We start from the raw sequence: 26,198 nt of genomic DNA, 5'->3' as shown, positions 1-26,198 counted from the left end.
TGTCTTAAAATATGAAATAAATCTGCATTTGTGAAGGTCTCTCTCTCTCTCTCTCTCTCTCTCTCTCTCTCTCTCTCTCTCTCTCTCTCTCTCCCCCCCCCCCCCTTTTTTTTTTTTTTGCGCAATTCATAAACTACGAAGTATGGGGTTTAAAATGATGCCAGACGTATGCCTTTAAAATGCTTGACTATTGGGTTGTTATTCTTTAAATCGGTCAGAAAGCTGTCAGTTCACCTACGCAATCAAAAGAGGAGAGGCAGCAGTGTTGAACATGTTAGGTTCAGATCAAATTACAAACATAATTCGTTTTTGTATAAAGTTTACAGAAGTCTCTCTTCTTTTATTACCCTTATGGCACTGTTTAAATTAATTATGCTAATCAAATAGCCAACTACAGTGGTAGTGCTAGAGTCTGAGAGAATACTGAAAATCCCATTCGGCACACATGTGCTATAGCTGAAGTGGCTTTCATACGCCAATCGGAATTTATATCCCGGCCTTACAGATGCAAGTATTCTTTATCAAATCATTCGTCTCAACTTCCCGTACATCACTGTTGTACACTGGAAACAATTATTGTTTTACATCACGTGTAGGCAACCTTTGGTGGGCCACGGTCCCGATTCACGTACTCACTCAATCTCATGGGCCGCTTCGTCACGTGATGTGACAGCAGTGCTCCTAGCACATAAAGTAAAAACTGTAGTGTCCGTGATGTTCATGTTTGCAGGGTAACGTACTGATATGAATAGCACTCCTTTCCCAACACACCACATCAACAAATTATGACTCAAAATATGCATTTTTCAAAGTATGAGGCATATTCCAAAACTAAGGTCCGGTGACTGATATTAAACTGATACATGCAGCACTGTCTACTGACTCTTTAGGAAACTGCTGCAGTGTCAGAATGATTCAATAGTCGGTTGCCAGTCACCGAGAGCAGATCGCGATGGCTGAGACAGTCGTAGATCCTGCCAGTTGTGAAGTGCACAGTGCGATTAGATTTTTGCCGGCAAAAGGATCTTCAGTTGCTGAAATCCATCGTGAGTAATACCTAATGTATGGACCTGAAACAATGAGTTCGAAAGTGGAGTCACGAACTACAACCTGGCCGCACAAATGTTTAGGCTGAACAGCAGAGTGGCAGGTCCAGTATTCAGACCATCATAGTCGATCAACTGATTGGCGATTGACGATTAGTGGTCCAGCTTATGAACTCTAAAATGTTGCTCAACCTCAGTTTACAGGACTGTCATTGAACAGCTTGAATATCAGAAACTGTGTGTGAGATGGTTCCAAAACTGTTCACTGATCAGTGCAGACAGAAAAGAATGCATTGTGCACAACAGTTTTTGAAGTGCCATAGTCAAGATAGAGGTGATACATTTTCTCACACTGTTACGGGCAATGAGCCCTCGATATCGTACACCGACACAGAATTGAAACAACAGTAAATGCAGTGGTACCATTCAAGTACACCCAAACAAAATAAAAAAAATAAAGCAATCTCCATTCTCGAACTGAAACATAACGTCTACTGCTCCTTGGGACAAAAAAAGCATCCTTTTGATCGATTTCATGGACTGCGAATCGACAATTACAGCTGACATTTACTGTGAAATGCTAGCCAAACTGACACGTGCAACCCAAAATGTATGTTGTTTGAAACCGTCATCTGGCATAATCCTCCTTCATGACAACACATGACATCACACCACTGCCAAAACTGAGGAGAAGACTCAAGATTTTCCTTGGGAACTTTTTGAGCACCCTCAGTACAGTCCCGACCTTGCACCAAGCAACTATTTCCTCTTCTTGCATTTGAAAAAGTGGCTGGGTGGACAACAATTTCAAAACAATGATGAACTCGAGACTGGACTTACCGACTGGTTCAATTCCCAGCATTACTGAAAGTGTATAGATATGTATGACAATTATGCGGAAAAGTAAAGTAGATATGTAGTAAAATATTGCTCTCAAGAAAAATCTTTTCTCACTAGTTTATTTTTTTATGATCAAATGGACAATAGCTTAGGAGTACACCTTGAACATTCATTTTATGTTCATCTCATCTTCATGTGTTTACTTTTTTTTTTACACATTGTGGGAACTGTTTCTTTGCTTACAACGTTTTACAATGTTGTTGTTGTTGTTGTTGTCTTCAGTCCTGAGACTAATTTGATGCAGCTCTCCATGCTACTCTATCCTGTGCGAGCTCCTTCATCTCCCAGTACCTACTGCAGCCTACATCCTTCTGAATCTGTTTAGTGTATCCATCTCTCGGTCACCCTCTACGATTTTTACCCTCCACGCTTCCCTCTAATACTAAATTGGTGAGCCCTTGATGCCTCAGAACATGTCCTACCAACCGGTCCCTTCTTCTTGTCAAGTTGTGCCACAAACTCCTCTTCTCCCCAATTCTATTCAATACCTCCTCATTAGTTATGTGATCCACCCATCTAATCTTCAGTATTCTTCTGTAGCACCACATTTCAAAAGCTTTGATTCTCTTCTTGTCCAAACTATTTATCATCCACGTTTCACTTCCATGCATGGCTACACTCCATACAAATACTTTCAGAAACGACTTCCTGACACTTAAATCAATATTCGATGTTAACAAATTTCTCTTCTTCAGAAACGCTTTTCTTGCCATTGCCAGTCTACATTTTATATCATCTCTACTTCGACCATTATCAGTTATTTTATTCCCTAAATAGCAAAACTCCTTTACTACTTTAACTGTCTCATTTCCTAATCTAATTCACTCAGCATCAGCTGACTTAATTCGACTACATTCCATTACCCTCGTTTTGCTTTTGTTGATGTTCATCTTATATCCTCCTTTCAAGACACAGTCCATTCCGTTCAACTGCTCTTCCAGGTCCTTTGCTGTCTCTGACAGAATTACAATGTCATCGGCAAACCTCAAAGTTTTTATTTCTTCTCCATGGATTTTAATACCTACTCCGAATTTTCTATTGTTTCCTTTATTGCTTGCTCAATATACAGATTGAATAACATTGGGGATAGGCTACAACCCTGTCTCACTCCCTTCCCAACCACTGCTTCCCTTTATTGCCCCTCGACTCTCATAACTGCCATATGGTTTCTGTACATATTACAAATAATCTTTTTCCCCTGCCTCCTTCAGAATTTGAAACAGAGTATTCCAGTCAACATTGTCAAAAGCTTTCTCTAAGTCTACAAATGCTAGAAACGTAGGTTTACATAATTTTACAATAGCTGTCTTAATAACTTCCGTTGTATAATTCTGGAATGCTCTAGTAAAGAAACAATGTTCACAAAATGCACATAAATGTGAACTCTGAAGGTGGAATGCCAGGCATTTTGAAATGTCACCAGAGGAAAATAAATGCCTGTAAAAGCAACTAGTTACAGTTAATTTGTTATAAATTACCTTCAATTTCAAGATCTGCTGTTTTCTAATACATCCACAACAGACAAGAATTATTTACACTGTTAATATGAGAAGGAAACTTGAGATGAGAAGAGAGTTGGCAAAAATATATGAAAATGCGGCCCAGGCAGATTAACCTGTATGTGCCTCTCACTGTCTCCCACGAATTTCTTCTGTGGGCCGGACTGAAACCAATGGCAAGCAGGACCCCTGCTGCGCTCCCTCTTGTGGTTTATGCCCTGTACAATATATTACGTGTACGCAGGGTTATTCATATCATCTCCTGGTTTTCATTAGATGATTGTGCAAAAACTAGGAGATACACATAAAAATGACACGTATCTCTGGATAGAGCATCTCCCCAAGTTTCGATTTGGATTATGTGCTGTGGTGTGGTTGCAAACCACACCACTAGGGGATAAGTGTGACAGAATGTGCTTAGTGTGGAGGGACGCACGCATTTTGTGTCGTCGATTTCACTGCATGTGAGTCACTTGTGACAGTTCAATGACTACTTTGTACCAACGAGCAAAAGCTCCAGTAGTATAAACAGTCTGTGAGTGATACAACACATTTTACGAGATGGCTGCTTACATGGTGCCGACAAAACTCACCAGGTGTGAACATTGGCAGAGAGGTGAAATTTAAAATTTTCCTGGTGAATTACATATTTGAAGAGATTTTGGGATTGTAGCCGGTTGTTGTAAACTTCACTCCACGATATTTCCAATGGGCACCTGTCAGTCACCTTCAGGTGAGCCATTGAAGATTGACGGAGATGGTCTCCACTCCGTCTTATATAGCACGCTGATAGTATTGCAGCGCGTGTGTCAGAATTACGGTGACAGAAGGACACCAACACCTGGCGGTAGTGCCCTCTTTGGTGAAACTGCAATAATCAGCAGTCTTCGGTGTTGCCACTCTCCGCAGTCATCAGAGTATTCTGGTGTCTTTGTCTGGAGCAAATCTCAGAGATGACGGGATTCTGGGCATTATCCAGCAGGTAGCTGCTGTCACACTCCATTAGTTTTTCCGCGATGCGTATTTCAACCAATTCTTTTACAATGGAGTCCCAGAAAAATGTTGCTGTGGCCAAAATTAATGTTTTGTCATACTCCATTGAATGTCCAAAAATATATTAAAAACAAAGATTCCAAGACTTACCAAGCGGGAAAGCGCCGGCAGACAGGCACAATGAACAAAACACACAAACACACACACAGAATTACTAGCTTTCGCAACCGATGGTTGCTTCTTCAGGAAGGAAAGGGAAAGGATGTGGGTTTTAAGGGAGAGGGTAAGGAGTCATTCCAATCCCGGGAGCGGAAAGACTTCCCTTAGGGGGAAAAAAAAGGACAAGTGTACACTCGCGCACGCACGCACGCACACACACACACACACACACACACACACACACACACACACACACAGACACACATCTCCCTCTCCTTCCTGAAGAAGCAACCATCGGTTGCGAAAGCTAGTAATTCTGTGTGTGTGTTTGTGCGTTTTGTTCATTGTGCCTGTCTGCCGGCGCTTTCCCGCTTGGTAAGTCTTGGAATCTTTGTTTTTAATATATTTTTCCCATGTGGAAGTTTCTTTCTATTTTATTTACATCATCATTAATTTGAACCCATCCATTGAATGTCCGTTGGAGATACAACGTTCCACAATTGCAGACTTGGCACACACACATTGATTTGTAGTTGCACTCTTCAGACCGACATCCCAAACCATGACGAAATAAATGTCGGGTGAACAGCCTGGTACGAGTGTGCACAGGACACAATATTTCGGCAATTGACCACGTTGCCATCATCAGGTGCGCTGACGGGCGCCTGAGGGAGGAGCAGGAGGGGGATTGTCCTATATATGCCTGGCGCCGGGCCACCGCCGGTCAGTACATCAGCACGCCTGATGATGGCAACGTGGTCGATTGCTGAAATATTGTGTCCTATGCACACTCATACCAGGCGGTTCACCTGAGATTTATTTCGTCATAAAATATGCCTGGAGAAATTGAAGAATCACATCCCAAACCATGAATGTGCTTAAAACCCTTGTACACAGGGCACATACAGTGTTGGATGCTGATAGTTTACTTAAAGAGCTTGCACATTTAAGGACAGTGTTCAGAGACAACGGATACGCGACCTGGCAAATTACCAGAGCATTCTCACCTAAAACCAAGAACCGGGAAGTGGATGAAGAGGAGAATTTGCTAGCAACGCCCTTATCTTTTCTTCCCTTTTTTGCAAATATTTCCTTCAAAATAAAAGGAATCCTTAATAATTTTCAGGTGAAAATAGTTTTCCACTCACCATCTAAGATTTCAGATCTACTGGGCTCAGAGAAAGATAACTTGTTATTGCGGAAGATGGGAATTTTCAAAATACCTTGCCAGTGTGGTATGGCCTTTAGAGGACAAACAACTTGCACAGTGGAAGAACGTTGGACAGCACACAAACAGTGCATTTGCCTTCTGCAACGCAGCAAGTCTGCAATTGCGAAACATTATATCTCCAAAGGACATTCAATGGAGTATTACAAAACATTAATTTGGACCACAGGACATGTTTTTAGGACTCCATTACAAAAGAATCCATTGAAATAAGCATCGCAAAATTTCTAATGAACTGTGACAGCAGCTAATAGCTGGATAATGCGCAGAATCTCATCTTCTTCAAGATTTGCTCCAGACAAAGACGCCAGAATACTATGATGACTGCGGTGGGTGGCAACACCAAAGATGGCTGTTCATTGCAGTTCCAACAGCGAGGGTGCTGCCGCCTGGCGGTGTGGTCCTCCTGTCACTGTGACTACGACACATGTGGCGATACTATCAGCACTCTGTATAAGACGGAGCGGAGGACATCTTCGTAAGTCTTCGATAGCTCACCTTAAAATGACTGTCAGGTGTACACTTGAAATATTACGGAGTGAAGTTTACGACGACCAGTTGCAATCCTGAAATCTCTTCAAACATTGGCAGAGAGGGTAGAGCATGTGCGAGAGTCATTCTTCGGGATCCTGACGAGATCGACAACACGTATGAGCAGGTAATTTAAAATACTGCAGTTAACTGTCTGGTGCATTTAACGAAAACGTCTGCATGTAAAAATATACTGCCTACAGGTCTTACATGCACCAATTACCCTGGACTGTGAGCTTCATTCTGACTTCTGAAAGAATTTGCAGCAGCTAATACAGGAATACACATTTTCCACAGAAGGTGGCATTCAGTGATGAAGTCCATTTCACGTGTCTGAGAAGATGAATCACCATAATGTGAGTGTTTGGACACACAATATCCACAAAGGATTGTGGAACACATTTGTAATTCACTTACAGTTAACATCTTTTGTGCCACATCCTCTACAAAGGTTTGTGGACCATTTTTCTTTGTAGAGAAAACTGCGACCGACTCCGTGTACATGGACATGCTGCAGCAACAGTTTACACCACAATTACGGTGAGACAGTGAAGACCTCTTTTTGCAGGAAGACAAAGCTTAGCCACACCTTCTTTCAGATGTCTGTGATTACCTCAGTGTCAGACGGCCTCACTTTCTGATTGAGTGGCCCTCACAGCCACCTAGCTCCGTACGATTTCTTCACGTTGGGTTATGTTAGAGATCACGTGTTTTAGTCTGCAGTGCATGATAAGTATATACCTGTCCGATCTTGAAACGTAGTGGATGATGATACAGCTGTAACTAATGTACAACACTATGCGCCTTTTGTTCTCATATTATTTTGCAACACTGACAAAGCATATTCTCTCGCAGTGAGTTTATTGATTTATTTCTATATTTGGGGACTCATATTTCTTATGTCATGTTAATTTATCCTCCTCTATTTTTGAAAGTCTATGTCTCCATATTTTTTACACTACAGGCCATTAAAACTGCTACACCACGAAGATGGTTTTCTCATTTTAAGGGGGATTGTTTTGACATTAGTGACTCTCCACATTCAGGAAGATCTTCAAGGATTCGTGAAGATCATTTAAACACATTGATCCACAATGATCCATATCAATGCACACAAAAACCGGCAAATATGATGAACTGTTATTGTTCCACCATTGGGCAACATTTGTACAGAATGGGAAAGGTTTAAATACTGGGTGTATGGGTACTGCGTGCTCTAATTCAAAGTCACACAACTTAGTGGGTGGCCATATTTACTCCTCTGCTTGTTTGTGATCAACTGGATCATGAACAACACCGATCATTCCTCTCCTGCATTGTTACTGGTGACAGGAAATGGTGTCTTCATGCCAACATAAGAAAAAGAAAGGAATAGTTGAATCAAAACAAAACGGCAGCTTCTGTTATCAAGACCCGTATGCATCCACAAATGATAATGTTATGCATGTGGCATTCTGTAGAAATGTTGGAACACATGAGGCAATACTGACCTTATGACTTATCTTAGAAGAAAGATTAAGGAAAGGCAAACCTACGGTTCCAGCATTTGTAGACTTAGAGAAAGCTTTTGACAATGTTGACTGGAATACTCTCTTTCAAATTCTGAAGGTGGCAGGGGTAAAATACAGGGAGCGAAAGGCTATTTACAATTTTTACAGAAACCTGATGGCAGTTATAAGAGTCGAGGGGTATGAAAGGGAAGCAGTGGTTGGGAAGGGACTGAGACAGGGTTGATGCCTCTCCCCGATGATATTCAATCTGTATATTGAGCAAGCAGTAAAGGAAACAATAGAAAAATTCGGAGTAGGTATTAAAGTCCATGGAGAAGAAATAAAAACGTTGAGGTTCGCCGATGACATTGTAATTCTGTCAGAGAGAGCAATGGACTTGGAAGAGCAGTTGAACGGAATGGACGGTGCCTTTAAAGGAGGATATAAGATGAACATCAACAAAAGGAAAACGAGGATAATGGAATGTAGTCAAATTAAGTCGGGTGATGCTGAGGGAATTAGATTAGGAAATGAGACACTTAAAGTAGTAAAAGAGTTTTGCTATTTGGGGAGCAAAATAACTGATGATGGTCAAAGTAGAGAGGATATAAATGGCAAGGAAAGCATTTCTGAAGAAGAGAAATTTGTTAACATTGAGTATAGATTTAAGTGTCAGGAAGTCGTTTCTGAAAGTATTTGTATGGAGTGTAGCCATGCATGGAAGTGAATCATGGACAATAAATAGTTTGGACAAGAAGAGAATAGAAGCTTTTGAAATGTGGTGCTACAAAATAATGTGAAGATGAGGTGGGTAGATCACGTAACTAATGAGGAGGTATTGAATAGAATTGAGGAGAAGAGAAGTTTGTGGCACAACTTGACAAGAAGAAGGGACCGGTTGGTAGGACATGTTCTGAGACATCGAGGGATCAGCAATTTAGTATTGGAGGGCAGCATGGAGGGTAAAAATCATAGAGGGAGACCAAGAGATGAAAACACTAAACAGATTTAGAAGGATGTAGGCTGCAGTATGTACTGGGAGATGAAGAAGCTTGCACAGGATAGAGTAGGCATGGAGAGCTGCATCAAACTAGTCTCAGGACTGAAGACCACAATGACAACAACTTGAATGTGGCCAAACAACAACAGTGTGGTGTACTACGAATTGCTTCCCCGAGGTGTAACCATTACTGATGACATTTATTGTCAACAACTGCGACGTCTTCCAGGCACAATCTGAGAACAACAATTGCAAGACTGCGTGAAGTGATGATACACCACAATAACACCCCTAGGCATTCTGCTAGACTGACAAAACCCATTATGCTGGAGTTGGGTTGGGAAGCCATTCCATGCCCACTGTATTCACTCGATCTTATGGCCACGGAGTTCACCTTTACCGTTGCCTGTCAAACAACCTCCGAGGAACTTCATTTCTGGATGAAAATTGTGCTCTTAACATGCCTCTACACAGTGTTCATCTCAAAACCACGTGACTTCTACAGTCGCATAATCGAGACGTTACCCCATCATTGGCAGACTGTTCTAAGTATTGAACTAGAATATATTATTGATGACTAAAGTTTTTGTTATGTGTGTCTGTTAAAAAAAGTATGGAAAAAAGCTACAAACTTAGGCACCAACTTGATAATATATTGTTTCTAAAATGAACTGATACTTCAGAAATATCCAGTTATTATTTGACGTAAGCTATTGTACATATAAGCCATTTGTGAAAAATATATACATGAATGATTCTCTATGGTATGTAGATGTAAGTCTGTTGTATCTTTGGTTTACGTTACTCTTGCTGGAGGGAATTGGTAGTGAGCTGTGTTGATGATCAGACATGGGGAGGCAAGACTGTAATCTGTTTCCATTGCACCTACATGAAATATATAGTGCAAAAGTATGAAGAAACCTGAAAAACCATTTTGTGCTTATTCAAGAGTGAAGAGAATATATTTGACAGAGATTTTAACTGGTGTATCGTTTTAAAGAAATTTTATTTATACCTAGTTACACTATTCTGAGAACACTACAGAACTGCACGACTGACGATTTCGTCGGATGAAGGAATTACAACTGAATACTAAGAGGAAGACAAAGATTAACATACTGTTCTTAAACATTTTCGAGATCCAGGCAATTCTCAGCGAAATCATATCCCATTTTATTTTAGGACAACAAGGAACAACAACAGCAGCAGCAAAAAACTTAAGAGAAATATTATTTTCAACTACTGACATCTACATCTACATCTACATGACTACTCTGCAATTCACATTTAAGTGCTTGGCAGAGGGTTCATCGAACCACAATCATACTATCTCTCTACTATTCCACTCCCGAACAGCGAGCGGGAAAAACGAACACCTAAACCTTTCTGTTCGAGCTCTGATTTCTCTTATTTTATTTTGATGATCATTCCTACCTATGTAGGTTGGGCTCAACAAAATATTTTCGCATTCGGAAGAGAAAGTTGGTGACTGAAATTTCGTAAAAAGCTCTCGCCGCGACGAAAAACGTCTATGCTGTAATGACTTCCATCCCAACTCGTGTATCATATCTGCCACACTCTCTCCTCTATAACGCGATAATACAAAACGAGCTGCCCTTCTTTGCACCCTCTCGATGTCCTCCGTCAATCCCACCTGGTAAGGATCCCACACCGCGCAGCAATATTCTAACAGAGGACGAACGAGTGTAGTGTAAGCTGTCTCTTTAGTGGACTTGTTGCATCTTCTAAGTGTCCTGCCAATGAAACGCAACCTTTGGCTCGCCTTCCCGACAATATTATCTATGTGGTCCTTCCAACTGAAGTTGTTCGTAATTTTAACACCCAGATACTTAGTTGATTTGACAGCCTTGAGAATTGTATTATTTACCGAGTAATCGAATTCCAACGGATTTCTTTTGGAACTCATGTGGATCATCTCACACTTTTCGTTATTTAGCGTCAACTGCCACCTGACACACCATACAGCAATCTTTTCTAAATCGCTTTGCAGCTGATACTGGTCTTCGGATGACCTTACTAGACGGTAAATTACAGCATCATCTGCGAACAACCTAAGAGAACTGCTCAGATTGTCACCCAGGTCATTTATATAGATCAGGAACAGTAGAGGTCCCAGGACGCTTCCCTGGGGAACACCTGATATCACTTCAGTTTTACTCGATGATTTGCCGTCTATTACTACGAACTGCGACCTTCCTGACAGGAAATCACGAATCCAGTCGCACAACTGAGACGATACCCCATAGCTCCGCAGCTTGATTAGAAGTCGCTTGTGAGGAACGGTGTCAAAAGCTTTCCGGAAATCTAGAAATACGGAATCAACTTGAGATCCCCTGTCGATAGCGGCCATTACTTCGTGCGAATAAAGAGCTAGCTGCGTTGCACAAGAGCGATGTTTTCTGAAGCCATGCTGATTACGTGTCAATAGATCGTTCTCTTCGAGGTGATTCATAATGTTTGAATACAGTATATGCTCCAAAACCCTACTGCAAACCGACGTCAATGATATAGGTCTGTAGTTAAATGGATTACTCCTACTACCCTTCTTGAACACTGGTGCGACCTGCGCAATTTTCCAATCTGTAGGTACAGATCTATCGGTGAGCGAGCAGTTGTATATGAGTGCTAAGTAGGGAGCTATAGTATCAGCGTAATCTGAAAGGAACCTAATCGGTATACAATCTGGACCTGAAGACTTGCCCGTATCAAGCGATTTGAGTTGCTTCGCAACCCCTAAGGTATCTACTTCTAAGAAACTCATGCTAGCAGATGTTCGTGTTTCAAATTCTGGAATATTCCATTCGTCTTCCCTGGTGAAGGAATTTCGGAAAACTGCGTTCAATAACTCCGCTTTAGCGGCACAGTCGTCGATAACAGTACCATCGGCACTGCGCAGCGAAGGTATTGACTGCGTCTTGCCGCTTGTGTACTTTACATACGACCAGAATTTCTTCGGATTTTCTACCAAATTTCGAGACAATGTTTCGTTGTGGAACCTATTAAAGGCATCTCGCATCGAAGTACGTGCCAAATTTCGCGCGTCTGTAAATTTTAGCCCATCTTCAGGATTTCGCGTTCTTCTGAACTTTGCATGCTTTTTCCGTTGCCTCTGCAACAGCGTTCGGACCTTTTTTGTGTACCACGGGGGATCCGTTCCATCTCTTACCAATTTATGAGGTATGAATATCTCAATTGCTGTTGCTACTATATCTTTGAATTTGAGCCACATCTCGTCTACATTCGCATAGTCAGTTCGGAAGGAATGGAAATTGTCTTTTAGGAAGGCTTCTAGTGGCACTTTATCCGCTTTTTTAAATAAAATTATTTTGCGTTTGTTTCTGATGGATTTGGAAGAAATGGTATTGAGCCTAGCTACAATGACCTTGTGATCACTAATCCCTGTATCAGTCATGATGCTCTCTATCAGCTCTGGATTGTTTGTGGCCAAGAGGTCAAGTGTGTTTTCGCAACCATTTACAATTCGCGTGGGTTCGTGGACTAACTGCTCGAAATAATTTTCGGAGAATGCATTTAGGACAATCTCGGAAGACGTTTTCTGCCTACCACCGGTTTTGAACAAGTATTTTTGCCAACATACCGAGGGTAGGTTGAAGTCCCCACCAACTATAACCGTATGAGTGGGGTATTTATTTGTTACGAGACTCAAACTTTCTCTGAACTGTTCCGCAACTGTATCATCGGAGTCTGGGGGTCGGTAGAAGGAGCCAATTATTAACTTAATTCAGCTGTTAAGTATAACCTCCACCCACACCAATTCGCACGGAGTATCTACTTCGACTTCACTACAAGATAAACCACTACTGACAGACACCAACACTCCACCACCAATTCTGCCTAATCTATCTTTCCTGAACACCGTCTGACTTACATTATATGGTGTGTTAATGGAATATAGTTCTTTGATTTTAAATCACCCAGTAGATCTAGGATCCTTGCCCTGCAATTTCTTTTAATCGATCCTACATCTTATCTGCAAAGACAGAACTGTGACTATTCTTTTATTATTATAGTTATTTAGCAATATTATAATTATACGGCAGGACATTATTTTAATTATATGGCAGTACAGGGTGACTTTAGAACTCCCACTCAATTTGAGAGAGTTGGGGGTCACTGATATCGATCTAAACACGTCATGATATGTAACGCAAGAGTTCAATTATCATAAAGACGTTTGCTGCATCACAAATGGGGCCCGCCTAGAGCACCTGTAACACGAGTTAAAAACTCGAGGGATGCTCTTTCTAGTGGTACATGTCTATTTTGTCTACGTGTCACAGTTTTTGGGCAGTCATCTGCCGAAACCCCGTAGGTACTAAAGAATCGCACAGTACACGTGGTTACATACTAAATATTTTGTGTCTCAAAGTCGAGTACGGGCTGGCAGCCACGCCCCGCAATTTAATACATACAGTCAGAATGGAGGGACAGCTACTTACCGTGCAGAGGCCGCCAAGGTGTCCCAGTCGGCAGCAAGGACGGTGGCCAGCTGCGGCCGCACCACCTCCCGGTAGACGCCCTCCGCCTGCGCCAACAGCTTGCGGTATTTGGCCAGCCGCCCCACCACAGGATGCGCGGCCACGGGTGTGCGCAGCGCCTTCAGCAGCAGGTAGAACGACACGTTGCTGCAGTAGCTGTGAACCACAAAGAGCAGAGCCTTCAGTAACATCTACATCTACACAGTTACTCTGCAATTCACACTTAAGTGCCCAGCAGAGGGTTCATCAAACCATTTTCTCTACCATTCCACTCTCGAATCGCGCATGGGAAAAGGAACACCTAAATCTTTCCGTTCGAGCTCCAGTTTCTTTTATTTTACTGTGATGATCGTTTCACTCCATGTAGGGGGGGGGGGGGGGGGGGTCAACAAAATATTTTCACATTCCAATGAGAAAGAAGGTGATTGAAATTTTGTAGATCTCACCGCATATCATATTAGTAATACTCTCCCCCCTATTGCACGATAACACAAAATGTGCTGCCCTTCTTTGCACTTTTGCGATGTCCTCCGTCAATCCTACCTGGTAAGGATCCCATACTGTGCAGCAATATCCCACCAGAGGACAGACAAGTGTAATGTACGCTGCCTCTCTAGTGGGTTTGTCACATCATCTAAGCGATCTGCCAACAAAGTGCAGTCTTTGTTTCACCTTCACCACGATATTATCTACGTGGTCTTTCCAATTTAAGTTGCTCGTAATTGTAATTTCTAGGTATTTAGTCAAATTGACAGTCCTTAGATTTGTGCGATTTTTTTCTTTGTTTAGTGCCAATTGCCACTTTTTGCACCACACAGTACTTCTCTCTTGATCACTTTGTAATTGGAATTGATTGTCCGATGATTTTACTAGACGGTAAATTACAGTCTCATCTGCAAACTAAGGGGGCTGCTCAGATTATCACCTAGATCATTTACGTAAATCAGGAACAGCAGAGGGCCTATGACACTACCTTGCAGAATGCCAGATATCACTTCTGTTCTACTCGATGATTTACCATCCGTCACTACGAACTGTGACCTCTCTGAGAGGAAATCACGAATCCAGTCACACAACTGAGACGATACTCCATATGCACACAATTTGATTAATAGTCACTTGTGAGGAACGGTATCAAAAGCCTTCTGGAAATCTATGAATATGGAAGCGATCTGAGATCCCTTGTCTACAGCACTCATTACTTCACGGGAATAGAGTGTTAGCTGTGTTGCACAAGAACAATATTTTCTGAATCTGTGTTGGTTATGTATCAATAAGTCATTTTCTTCAAGGTGGTTCACAATGTTTGAGTACAGTATATGCTCCAAAATTCTACTGCAAGTTGATGTCAGCGATATGGGTCTGTAACTCAATGGGTTACTCCCATTTCCTTTGTTGAATATTGGTGTGACCTGTGCTACTTCCGAGTCCTTAGGGACAGACAGGTAAGACACGTAGCCACAGTAGCTGTCGACTGCACAGACTGGGCAGCGCCGTTCCTTTAACTGCACTACTTCCCGACAGTCAGGTCAGCGGGTGGGAACTCGGCACTGTAGCAATGCCTCGGCGGGCGGTGTTACACGAGGGCTTTTCGGCAACTGGGAACTCCCACGGACTTGCCGTCTTTGATTCTCTTCGTGCTTATAGGATCTGAATACTATTACCTGGGCACTAAAACATTACATACGATCATTATTTATTAAGCAACCTGGAAACATGGTTCAGTCAAAATGGCTTAAGGCTAAACATTTCAAAAACCCACATGATGAGTTTTAAAACCAAACATTCAAAAACTGAAGAAATCTGTGTCACTCACTACAATAAAAAAAAAAAAAAAAAATGGAAGAACATGACTCAGCCAAGTTCCTGGGAATAAACGTACACAGAACTTTGAGTTGGAATTCTCATATAGAATATCTAGCAAATAAATTAAACAGCCTTGCATTTGAAATGGAAATTTTAGCCTGTGCCACTGATACGGGCACCAGGAAAATAGCGTATTATAGCTACTTTGAATCGGTTATTCGATATGGAATAATTGTTTGGGGAAACTCGGGAAATGTTACACGAATTTTAAAGTTGCAATAAAGAATGATTTGCAACATGTGCTCTGAACAGCTGAGGGCATGTCGACCATTATTTAAAGATCTAAAAATATTAACTGTCCCCTCTTTATACATCTTTGAGGTGGTTCTTTTCCTATGCAGCAGAGCTGAGATTATATATATAGGGAAACATTCCACGTGGGAAAAATATATCTAAAAACAAAGTTGATGTGACTTACCAAACAAAAGCGCTGGCAGGTCGATAGATACACAAACAAACACAAACATGCACACAAAATTCAAACTTTCGCAACAAACGATTGCTTCTTCAGGAAAGACGGAAGGAGAGGGAAAGACAAAAGGATGTGGGTTTTAAGGGAGAGGGTAAGGAGTCATTCCAATCCCAGGAGCGGAAAGACTTACCTTAGGGGAAAAAAAGGACAGGTATACACTCGCGCGCGCGCGCACACACACACACACACACACACACACACACACACACACATATCCATCCGCACATACACAGACACAAGAAGACATTTGTAAAGGCAAAGAGTTTGGGCAGAGATGTCAGTCGAGGCGGAAGTACTCAGGCAAAGATGTTGTTGAAAGACAGGTGAGGTATGAGTGGTGGCAACATGAAATTAGCGGAGGTTGAGGCCTGGCAGATATCGAGAAGAGAGGATATACTGAAGGGCAGGTTCCCATCTCCGGAGTTCTGACAGGTTGGTGTTAGTGGGAAGTATCCAGATGACCCGGACGGTGTAACACTGTGCCAAGACGTGCTGGCTGTGCACCGAGGCATGTTTAGCCACAGGGTGATCCTCATTACCAACAAACACTGTCTGCCTGTGTCCATTCATGCGAATGGACAGTTTGTTGCTGGTCATTCCCACATAGAAAGCGTCACAGTGTAGGCAGGTCAGTTGGTAAATCACGTGGGTGCTTTCACACGTGGCTCTGCCTTTGATCGTGTACACCTCCCGATTTACAGGACTGGAGTAGGTGGTGGTGGGAGGGTGCATGGGACAGGTTTTACACCGGGGGCGGTTACAAGGGTAGGAGCCAGAGGGTAGGGAAGGTGGTTTGGGGATTTCATAGGGATGAACTAAGAGGTTACGAAGGTTAGGTGAACGGCGGAAAGACACTCTTGGTGGAGTGGGGAGGATTTCGTGAAGGATGGATCTCATTTCGGGGCAGGATTTTAGAAAGTCGTATCCCTGTTGGAGAGCCACATTCAGAGTCTGATCCAGTCCCGGGAAGCATCCTGTCACAAGTGGGGCACTTTTAGGGTTCTTCTGTGAGAGGTTCTGGGTTTGAGGGGATGAGAAAGTGGCTCTGGTTATTTGCTTCTGTACCAGGTCGGGAGGGTAGTTGCGGGATGCGAAAGCTGTTTTCAGGTTGTTTGTGTAATGGTTCAGGGATTTTGGACTGGAGCAGATTTGTTTGCACGAAGAGCTAGGCTGTAGGGAAGGGACCATTTGATGTGGAATGGGTGGCAGCTGTCATAATGGAGGTACTGTTGCTTGTTGAAGGGTTTGATGTGGACGGATGTGTGAAGCTGGCCATTGGACAGATGGAGGTCAACGTCAAGGAAAGTGGCACGGGATTTGGAGTAGGACCAGGTGAATCTGATGGAACCAAAGGAGTTGAGGTTGGAGAGGAAATTCTGAAGTTCCCCACTGTGAGTCCAGATCATGAAGATGTCATCAATAAATCTGTACCAAACTTTGGGTTGGCACCCCTGGGTAACCAAGAAGGCTTCCTCTAAGCGACCCATGAATAGGTTGGCGTACGAGGGGGCTATCCTGGTACCCATGGCTGTTCCCTTTAATTGTTGGTATGTCTGGCCTTCAAAAGTGAAGAAGTTGTGGGTCAGGATGAAGCTGGCTAAGGTGATGAGGAAAGAGGTTTTAGGTAGGGTGGCAGGTGATTGGTGTGAAAGGAAGTGCTCCATTGCTGCGAGGCCCTGGATGTGCTGAATACTTGTGTATAAGGAAGTGGCATCAATGGTTACAAGGATGGTTTCTGGGGGTAACAGACTGGGTAAGGATTCCAGGCGTTCGAGAAAGTGGTTGGTGTCTTTGATGAAGGATGGGAGACTTGTAACCAGCTACAATGGGGTGGCTGGAATGATTGGGTTTGTGAATTTTAGGAAGAAGGTAGGAGGTAGGGGTATGGGGTGTCGGTGGGGTCAGGAGGTTGATGGAGTCAGGTGAAAGGTTTTGTAGCGGGCCTAAGGTTCTGAGGATTCCTTGAAGCTCCGCCTGGACATCAGGAATGGGATTACCTTGGCAAACTTTGTATGTGGTGTTGTCTGAAAGCTGACGCAGTCCCTCAGCCACATACTCCCGACGATCAAGTACCACGGTCGTGGAATCCTTGTCCGCCGGAAGAATGACGATGGATCGGTCAGCCTTCAGATCACAGATAGTTTGGGCTTCAGCAGTGGTGATGTTGGGAGTAGGATTAAGGTTTCTTAAGAAGGATTGAGAGGCAAGGGTGGAAGTCAGAAATTCCTGGAAGGTTTGGAGAGGGTGATTTTGAGGAAGAGGAGGTGGGTCCCGCTGTGACGGAGGACGGACCTGTTCCAGGCAAGGTCCTATTTGGATAGTGTCTTGGGGAGTTGGATCATTAGGAGTAGGATTAGGATCGTTTTTCTTCATGGCAAAGTGATGCTTGTCTGCTTGTGTCTGTGTATGTGCGGACGGATGTGTGTGTGTGTGTGTGTGTGTGTGTGTGTGTGTGTGTGTGTGTGTGTGTTTGTGCGCGCGCGCGCGAGTGTACACCTGTCCTTTTTTCCCCCTAAGGTAAGTCTTTCCGCTCCCGGGATTGGGATGACTCCTTACCGTCTCCCTTAAAACCCACATCCTTTCATCTTTCCCTCTCCTTCCCTCTTTCCTGAAGAAGCAACTGTTGAATTTTGTGTGTATGTTTGTGTGTCTTGACAGTGTCTAGCAAGAAAATTAGGATTGTGTCAGTATATTCGCATTGTGAAGGGGCAGATCAAGATAAGATGGATAGTTTTTATGACGCACTCAGTGATGTAGCTGTTAGAGTAAAGGACAAGGACAGTGTTCTGCTCATGGGTGATTTTAATGCCAAGATTGGAAATCGAACAGAAGGGTATGAAAAGGTTATGAGCAAATTTGGAGAGGATGTGGAGGACAACAGGAACGGGAAACAACTCTTGGGTTTCTGTGCCAGTATGGGCCTAGTAATCACAAACTCCTTTTTTAAACATAAGAACATTCACCAGTATACTTGGGAAGGCAGGGGAACCAGATCTGTCATTGACTATATAATAACAGATTAGTAATTCAGGAAGGCTGTGAGGGACACACGTGTATTCAGGGGATTCTTTGATGACACTGATCATTATTTAATCTGCAGTGAAATTGGGATTGTGAGGCCAAAAGTGCAGGAGGTCAGGTCCATATGTAGGAGGAACTTCTGGATAAGGAAATCAGGCACAAGTACATAACAGCGATCTCAGAAAGGTACCAGTTAGTTGAATGTAGTCAATTACAGTCATTGGAAAATGAATGAACAAGGTACAGGGACACAGTACTAGAAGTGGCTAAAGAATGTCTTGGAACAGTAGTGTGTAAAAGTAGGATGAAGCAAACAGCATGGTGGAATGACACAGTCAAGGAAGCCTGTAAAAGGGGAAAGAAGGCGTATCAAAAATGGCTACATACTAGAACTCAGGTAGACAGAGAAAGTTATGTTGAAGAAAGAAACAAAGCCAAACAGATAATTGCAACATCCAAGAAGAAATCTTGGGAAGACTTTGGAAACAGGTTGGAGACTATGGGTCAAGCTGCTGGAAAACCATTCTGGAGTGTAATTAGCAGTCTTCGAAAGGGAGGTAAGAAGGAAATGACAAGTATTTTGGACAGGTCAGGAAAACTGCTGGTGAATCCTGTGGATGCCTTGGGCAGATGGAGGGAATATTTTGAAGAGTTGCTCAATCTAGGTGAAAATACGATCAGTAATGTTTCAGATTTCGAGGTACAATGGGATAGGAATGATTATGGAAATAGGATCACATTTGAGGAAGTGAAAAAAATGGTCAATAGATTGCAGTGCAATAAAGCTCCTCGAGCGGATGAAATTAAATTGGAACTCATCAAATACAGTGGAATGTCAGGTCTTAAATGGCTACACAGGATAACTAAATTGGCCTGGGAGTCGGGACAGGTTCCATCAGACTGGACAAAAGCAGTAATCACACCAATCTTTAAACATGGAAACAGGAAAGATTGTAACAACTACAGAGGTATCTCTTTAATCAGCGTTGTGGGTAAAATATTCTCAGGTATTGTTGAAAGGAAAGTGCGAGTATTAGTTGAGGACAAACTGGATGAAAATCAGTGTGGGTTTAGGCCTTTTAGAGGTTGTCACGACCAGATCTTTAGCTTGCGGCAAATAATGGAGAAGTGTTATGAGTGGAACAGGGAAATGTATCTATGCTTTATAGATCTAGAAAAGGCACATGACCGTTTTCCTAGGGGGAAGTTATTGTCTGTTCTACGAGATTATGGAATAGGAGGCAAACTTTTGCAAGCAATTAAAGGTCTTTACATGGATAGTCAGGCAGCAGTTAGAGTTGACGGTAAATTGAGTTCATGGTTCAGAGTAGTTTCAGGGGTAAGACAAGGCTGCAACCTGTCTCCACTGTTGTTCATATTATTTATGGATCATATGTTGAAAACAATAGACTGGCTGGGTGAGATGGAGATATGTGAACACAAAATAAGCAGTCTTGCATATGCGGATGACTTAGTTGTGATGGCAGATTCGATTGAAAGTTTGCAAAGTAATATTTCAGAGCTAGATCAGAAATGTAAGGACTACGGTATGAAGATTAGCATCTCCAAAACGAAAGTAATGTCAGTGGGAAAGAAATATAAACAGATTGAGTGTCAAATAGGAGGAACAAAGTTAGAACAGGTGGACAGTTTCAAGTACTTAGAATGCATATTCTCACAGGGTGGCAACATAGTGAAAGAACTGGGAGCGAGGTGTAGCAAAGCTAATGCAGTGAGCGCTCAGCTACGATCTACTCTCTTCTGCAAGAAGGAAGTCAGTACCGAGACTAAGTTATCTGTGCACCGTTCAATCTTTCGACCAACTTTGTTGTATGGGAGCGACAGCTGGGTGGATTCAGGTTACCTTATCAACAAGGTTGAGCTTACGGACATGAAAGTAGCTAGGATGATTGCAGGTACCAGTAGATGAGAACAATGGCAGGAGGGTGTCCACAATGAGGAAATCAAAGAAAAACCGGGACTGAACTCTATAGATGTAGCAGTCAGGGGGAACAGGCTTAGATGGTGAGGTCATGTTACACACATGGGAGAAGCAAGGTTACCCAAGAGACTCATGGGTCCAGCAGTAGAGGGTAGGAGGAGTCGGGGCAGACCAAGGAGAAGGTACCTGGATTCGGTTAACAATGTTAAGAATGATTTTGAAATAATAGATTTAACATCAGAAGAGGCACCTATGTTAGCACTGAAAAGGGGATGGCGGAGGAATTTTATAAGGGGGCTATGCTCCAGACTGAACGCTGAAAGGCATAATCAGTCTTAAATGATGATGATGGTTTGTGTGTCTATCGACCTGCCAGCACTTTTGTTTGGTAAGTTACATCATCTAAGTTTTTAGATATATTTTTCCCACATGATATGAGGAATCTTTCCGCTCCCGGGATTGGAGGGACTCCTTGCCCTCTCCTTTGAAGCCCACATCCTTTCGTCTTTCCCTCTCCTTCCTGGGGAGGGGGGGGGGGGGGGGCGGCCATCGGTTGCGAGGGCTGGTGGTTCTGTGTGTGTGTTTGTGTGTTTTGTTCATGTGCCTGTCTGCCGGCACTTTCCCGCTTGGTGGGTCTTGGAATCTTTGTTTTTGATATATATATATATATATATGATGTAAATAAATTAGAAAGTAACTTCCACATGGGAAAAATATATTAGAAACAAAGATTCCAAGACTTACCAAGCGGGAAAGTGCCGGTAGACAGGCACAATAAATAAAACACACAAACACACACACAGAATTTCTAGCTTTTGCAGCCGACGGTTGCTTCTTCAGGAAAGAGGGAAGGAGAGGGATAGACGAAAGGATTTGCGTTTTAAGGGAGAGGGTAAGGAGTCATTCCAATCCCGGGAGCGGAAAGACTTACCTTGGGGGAAAAAAGGACAGGTGTACACTCGTGCACACACACACATATCCATCCGCACATACACAGACACAGACACCTGTCCTTTTTTCCCCCTAAGGGAAGTCTTTCCACTCCCGGGATTGGAATGACTCCTTCCCCTCTCCCTTAAAACCCACATCCTTTCGTCTTTCCCTCTCCTTCAATATTTCCTGATGAAGCAATCGTGGATTGCAAAAGCTTGAATTTTGTGTGTGTGTTTGTGTTTGTTAGTGTCTCTATCAACATACCAACGCTTTCGTCTGGTAAGTTACATCATCTTTGTTTTTAGATATATTTTGTTATGTTAAACATTTTGACTGTGCCTCACTTGGCAACAAGTATTTTACATTTTATTTACTAGTTTAGGGAGACAGATACATCTGTTTAAGAGCACACAGCTCAAAACTGTCGTATAATAGTGTTACAGAAATTTTGCAATCACAGACTGTTATGAATTCTACAAAGGTTAACATTCAGTTGTTGTGTATTTCAGTGTCATTACGTCGCACTTCATCTTTGTAGTGAATGTTGCTTAACTGTTAGAGCACTGGTGCATAAGTAAGTAAAAGCAGTGATCAAAAAGTTTCCATTTAAGGATTTGATTCGGCATATACGCAATGCAGCGCAACTCTGATGTGGGTATATAAGTGTTAACATGTAGCCAGTGGCTTAGTGTGACGTTTATTTGTTTCCAATGTGCATGCAGTAAATGTGGAAATGAGAGATATGGAGAAATTATTACCAAATGCAATCAAACAGGACCAAGACTCTGTTCTCTTTTTCCTGGCTGCTGAACAACAAACATCAGTACAAGTCCATAGGAGAATGAAGAATGTGTATGGGGCAGCATGTCTGCCAAAAACTGTGACAAGGGGTGTGGCTGCTTCACAGTAATGCATGTTCCCTACACCACAAATGTCATAATGCAGACATTACGTCAACTCATGTCGGAGACGCTTGAGCACTGTAACACCCCAAGAAACCCAAAAACCCAAATAAGAATGTCATGATAATTTTAAGTAGGGAACAGTGTTATCCTGACAGGTACGACAACTTTGACAATAATATAACAAATCGAAACTTCCTGGCAGATTAAAACTGTGTGCCCGACCGAGACTCGAACTCGGGACCTTTGCCTTTCGTGGGCAAGTGCTCTACCAACTGAGCTACCGAAGCACGACCCACGCCCGGTACTCACAGATTTACTTCTGCCAGTACCTCGTCTCCTACCTACCAGAAAAGAACTTCTGTAAAGTTTGGAAGGTAGGAGACGAGGTACTGGCAGAAGTAAAGCTGTGAGTACCGGGTGTGGGTCGTGCTTCGGTAGCTCAGATGGTAGAGCACTTGCCCGCAGAAGACAAAGGTCCCGAGTTCGAGTCTCGGTCGGGCACACAGTTTTAATCTGCCAGGAAGTTTCATATCAACGCACACTCCGCTGCAGAGTGAAAATCTCATTCTGGAATAATATAACACCTTAAAACTTTGATGAACACCAATTTCAATAATTACTGAGTATGTCATGATGTAAAGCTAGAAAAAAAGGTTATTTTTAATTAGCTATCAAACATCTTAGTAATAACTGCAAATCAGTACGACGAAAGTTAAGTCCAAAGTAATATGTCAGTCAGAGATAACATTTATTGTCAAAGAGAGTTGTAAACGCGGCGAAAAGAAAAGTCAATGCGTCTACAATGCTCGATCATGGAAAAGTTAGTCACTTGCTAGCTTGCTTGTTATCAAGTCGAGAGAGAGCACTGTTTGTTGCAGTACTACAAACAGAACGCTACGAGATTGTTTCTATTACCAAAAAGTACTGTTGCATGATAGAGATGTGTGGACTTTGTTCTCAGTTATTCTGACTTGAGAACTTGAACTGAAGTGATATTCTGACAGTGTACAACTTTAATTACTGGATATTTTATTGTTGGACGCAATCTTCATCAAAGTGAACAGTTACAACAAAGAATGGACATAGTATCGAAGACTACAATACCCGATCAGCCTGGAGTAGGAAACATTAATACGACCACGCGAAGATAATACAAATACGCCAATTGTAAAAGTTGTCGTAATTGTCACCGTCACCGAACTGAAAAGAATCTTAATTGATCTGATCCATCGGTTTGCGTGTGGTGTGATGATTATAAACTAATTGCTGAGAAGGAACAATAAAATTGTTCGTCAGCAATAGAAATCTCACGTGTTGGCTCCATCATTACTTGAACTGTGTGATGGTTGATAATCAAAATTAATTAACTGTGAACAAATTGAAAGAGTGACTTGATGAACATTGAGCACTGAGAGGAGTGTTTTGCCGAAATAATATCACGACGCACGAAAGCAAGATAGCATTATAGATTATCTCCGGATTTGCGTCGTGCCGCAGTGAACAATCCTACCTAGCAGCGTAACAACAATTCCTGATACTGAACCGCAAATCAATTAAATGACACCGGTGATGAATAATTCACTCAAGACTGCAACAACTAGCTAACCGGGCATAGAAAATCATCACAAAACCATGACAGACAATTTAAATCAGCAGTTCACATCGCTGACAAGACTGTGCGGACTCACAAACGGACTTTCGTACATTACGCGAGGAACAATTTTCTTTAGAGATTTTCAGGTGGTGTTCCACGTTATCCGACAGGGATAACCATCACTGCGCGCCACGTCTCCATTTCACCGACCGAGGTGTAGCAGCAGCGGCTCAACATCAACAGCGACAACAAAAGGGGAGAGGGGGCGTCACAGCACTCACACAATAATCCTGATGTCTCCCTATACAATCATCGTGCCTTCAGTCCCTTACAAAAGATCTCTGAGATTTGACACTTCCTGTCGAATGGTGAAATCCGGCAGGCAGCTGTGGACTTCTTCACACAGCAGGACACGGTGTTCTAACAGACGAGTATTTTATCCTGATGGATCAGAGGGACGGTCGCCTCGGTGCTCGTGGCAATTTTGCCTGACTGGCGTATTGATTCTAGACTGTATGGACCGAGTAAGGTGGCGCAATGGTTAGCATACTAGACTCGTATTCAGGAGGACAGTGGTTCAAACCCACATCCGACCATCCCAATTTACATTTTCCGTGATTTCCCTAAATCACTTCAGGCAAATGCCGGGATGATTCCTTTGAAAGGGCATGGCGTAAATCACTTCAGGCAAATGCCGGGATGATTCCTTTGAAAGGGCATGGCGTAAATCACTTCAGGCAAATGCCGGGATGATTCCTTTGAAAGGGCGTGGCCGATTTCCTTCCCCATTCTTCCCTCGTTTGGAGGGACTGATGACCTCACTGTTTGCTCCCCTCAACCAACTAACTGTGTGCCCTTCAAACAGAAACTTTTTGATCACATTTCTGTTTAATGTCCCATAATACATTAGGATTTAACATAAACTGATGTGTCGTGTATGTGTGAATTTCTATGTGATGAAGGATGTACTTCTGTAAGTAAAGCATTCACCCAGCAATAACATCTACATCTACATCCATACTCCGCAAGCCACCTGACGGTGTGTGGCGGAGGGTACCTTGAGTTCCTCTGTCGGTTCTCCCTTCTATTCCACTCCTGTATTGTTCGTGGAAAGAAGGACTGTCGGTATGCCTCTGTGTGGGCTCTAATCTCTCTGATTTTATCCCCGTGGTCTCTTCGCGAGATACACGTAGGAGGGAGCAATATACTGCTCAACTCCTCCGTGAAGGTATGTTCTCGAAACTTCAACAAAAGGCCGTACCGAGCTACTGAGCGTCTCTCCTGCAGAGTCTTCCACTGGAGTTTATCAATCATCTCCATAACGCTTTCGCGATTACTAAATGATCCTGTAACGAAGCGCGCTGCTCTCCGTTGGATCTTCTCTATCTCTTCTATCAACCCTATCTGGTACGGATCCCACACTCGGAGCAGTATTCAAGCATTGGGCGAACAAGCGTACTGTAACCTACTTCCTTTGTTTTCGGATTGCATTTCCTTAGGATTCTTCCAATGAATCTCAGTCTGGCATCTGCTTTACTGACGATCAACTTTATATGATCATTACATTTTAAATCACTCCTAATGCGTACTCGCAGATAATTTATGGAATTAACTGCTTCCAGTTGCTGACCTGCTATTTTGTAGCTAAATGATAAGGGATCTATCTTTCTCTGTATTCGCAGCACATTACACTTGTCTACATTGAGATTCAATTGCCATTCCCTGCACCATGCGTCAATTCACTGCAGATCCTCCTGCATTTCAGTACAATTTTCCATTGTTACAACCTCTCGATATACCACAGCATCATCCACAAAGAGCCTCAGTGAACTTCCGATGTTATCCACCAGGTCATTTATGTATATTGTGAATAGCATCGGTCCTATGACACTCCCCTGTGGCACACCTGAAATCACTCTTACTTTGGATGACTTCTCTCCACTGAAAATGACATGCTGCATTCTGTTACCTAGGAACTCTTCAATCCAATCACACAATTGGTCTGATAATCCATATGCTCTTACTTTGCTCATTAAATGACTGTAGGGAACTGTATCGAATGCCTTGCGGAAGTTGAGAAACATGGCATCTACCTGTGA

At 42.7% G+C, this 26,198-nt stretch overlaps 1 protein-coding gene across 1 annotated transcript in view; it reads right to left on the bottom strand.

The window, feature by feature from the left end:
* Positions 1 to 26,198, bottom strand: part of LOC126294980 (something about silencing protein 10) — a 177,341-nt gene that overhangs the window by 43,396 nt on the left and 107,747 nt on the right. The window contains exon 7 of the mRNA XM_049987214.1: positions 13,328 to 13,522. Coding sequence (XP_049843171.1) covers positions 13,328 to 13,522 — 195 coding nt within the window. The remainder of the gene's footprint in view (positions 1 to 13,327; positions 13,523 to 26,198) is intronic.

This window comes from Schistocerca gregaria, chromosome 11 (genome assembly GCF_023897955.1).
Source record: "Schistocerca gregaria isolate iqSchGreg1 chromosome 11, iqSchGreg1.2, whole genome shotgun sequence".
NCBI lineage: Eukaryota > Metazoa > Arthropoda > Insecta > Orthoptera > Acrididae > Schistocerca > Schistocerca gregaria.
The sequence above is the reverse complement of the archived record's forward strand: the minus strand, read 5'-3'. Positions and strand labels throughout refer to the sequence as shown.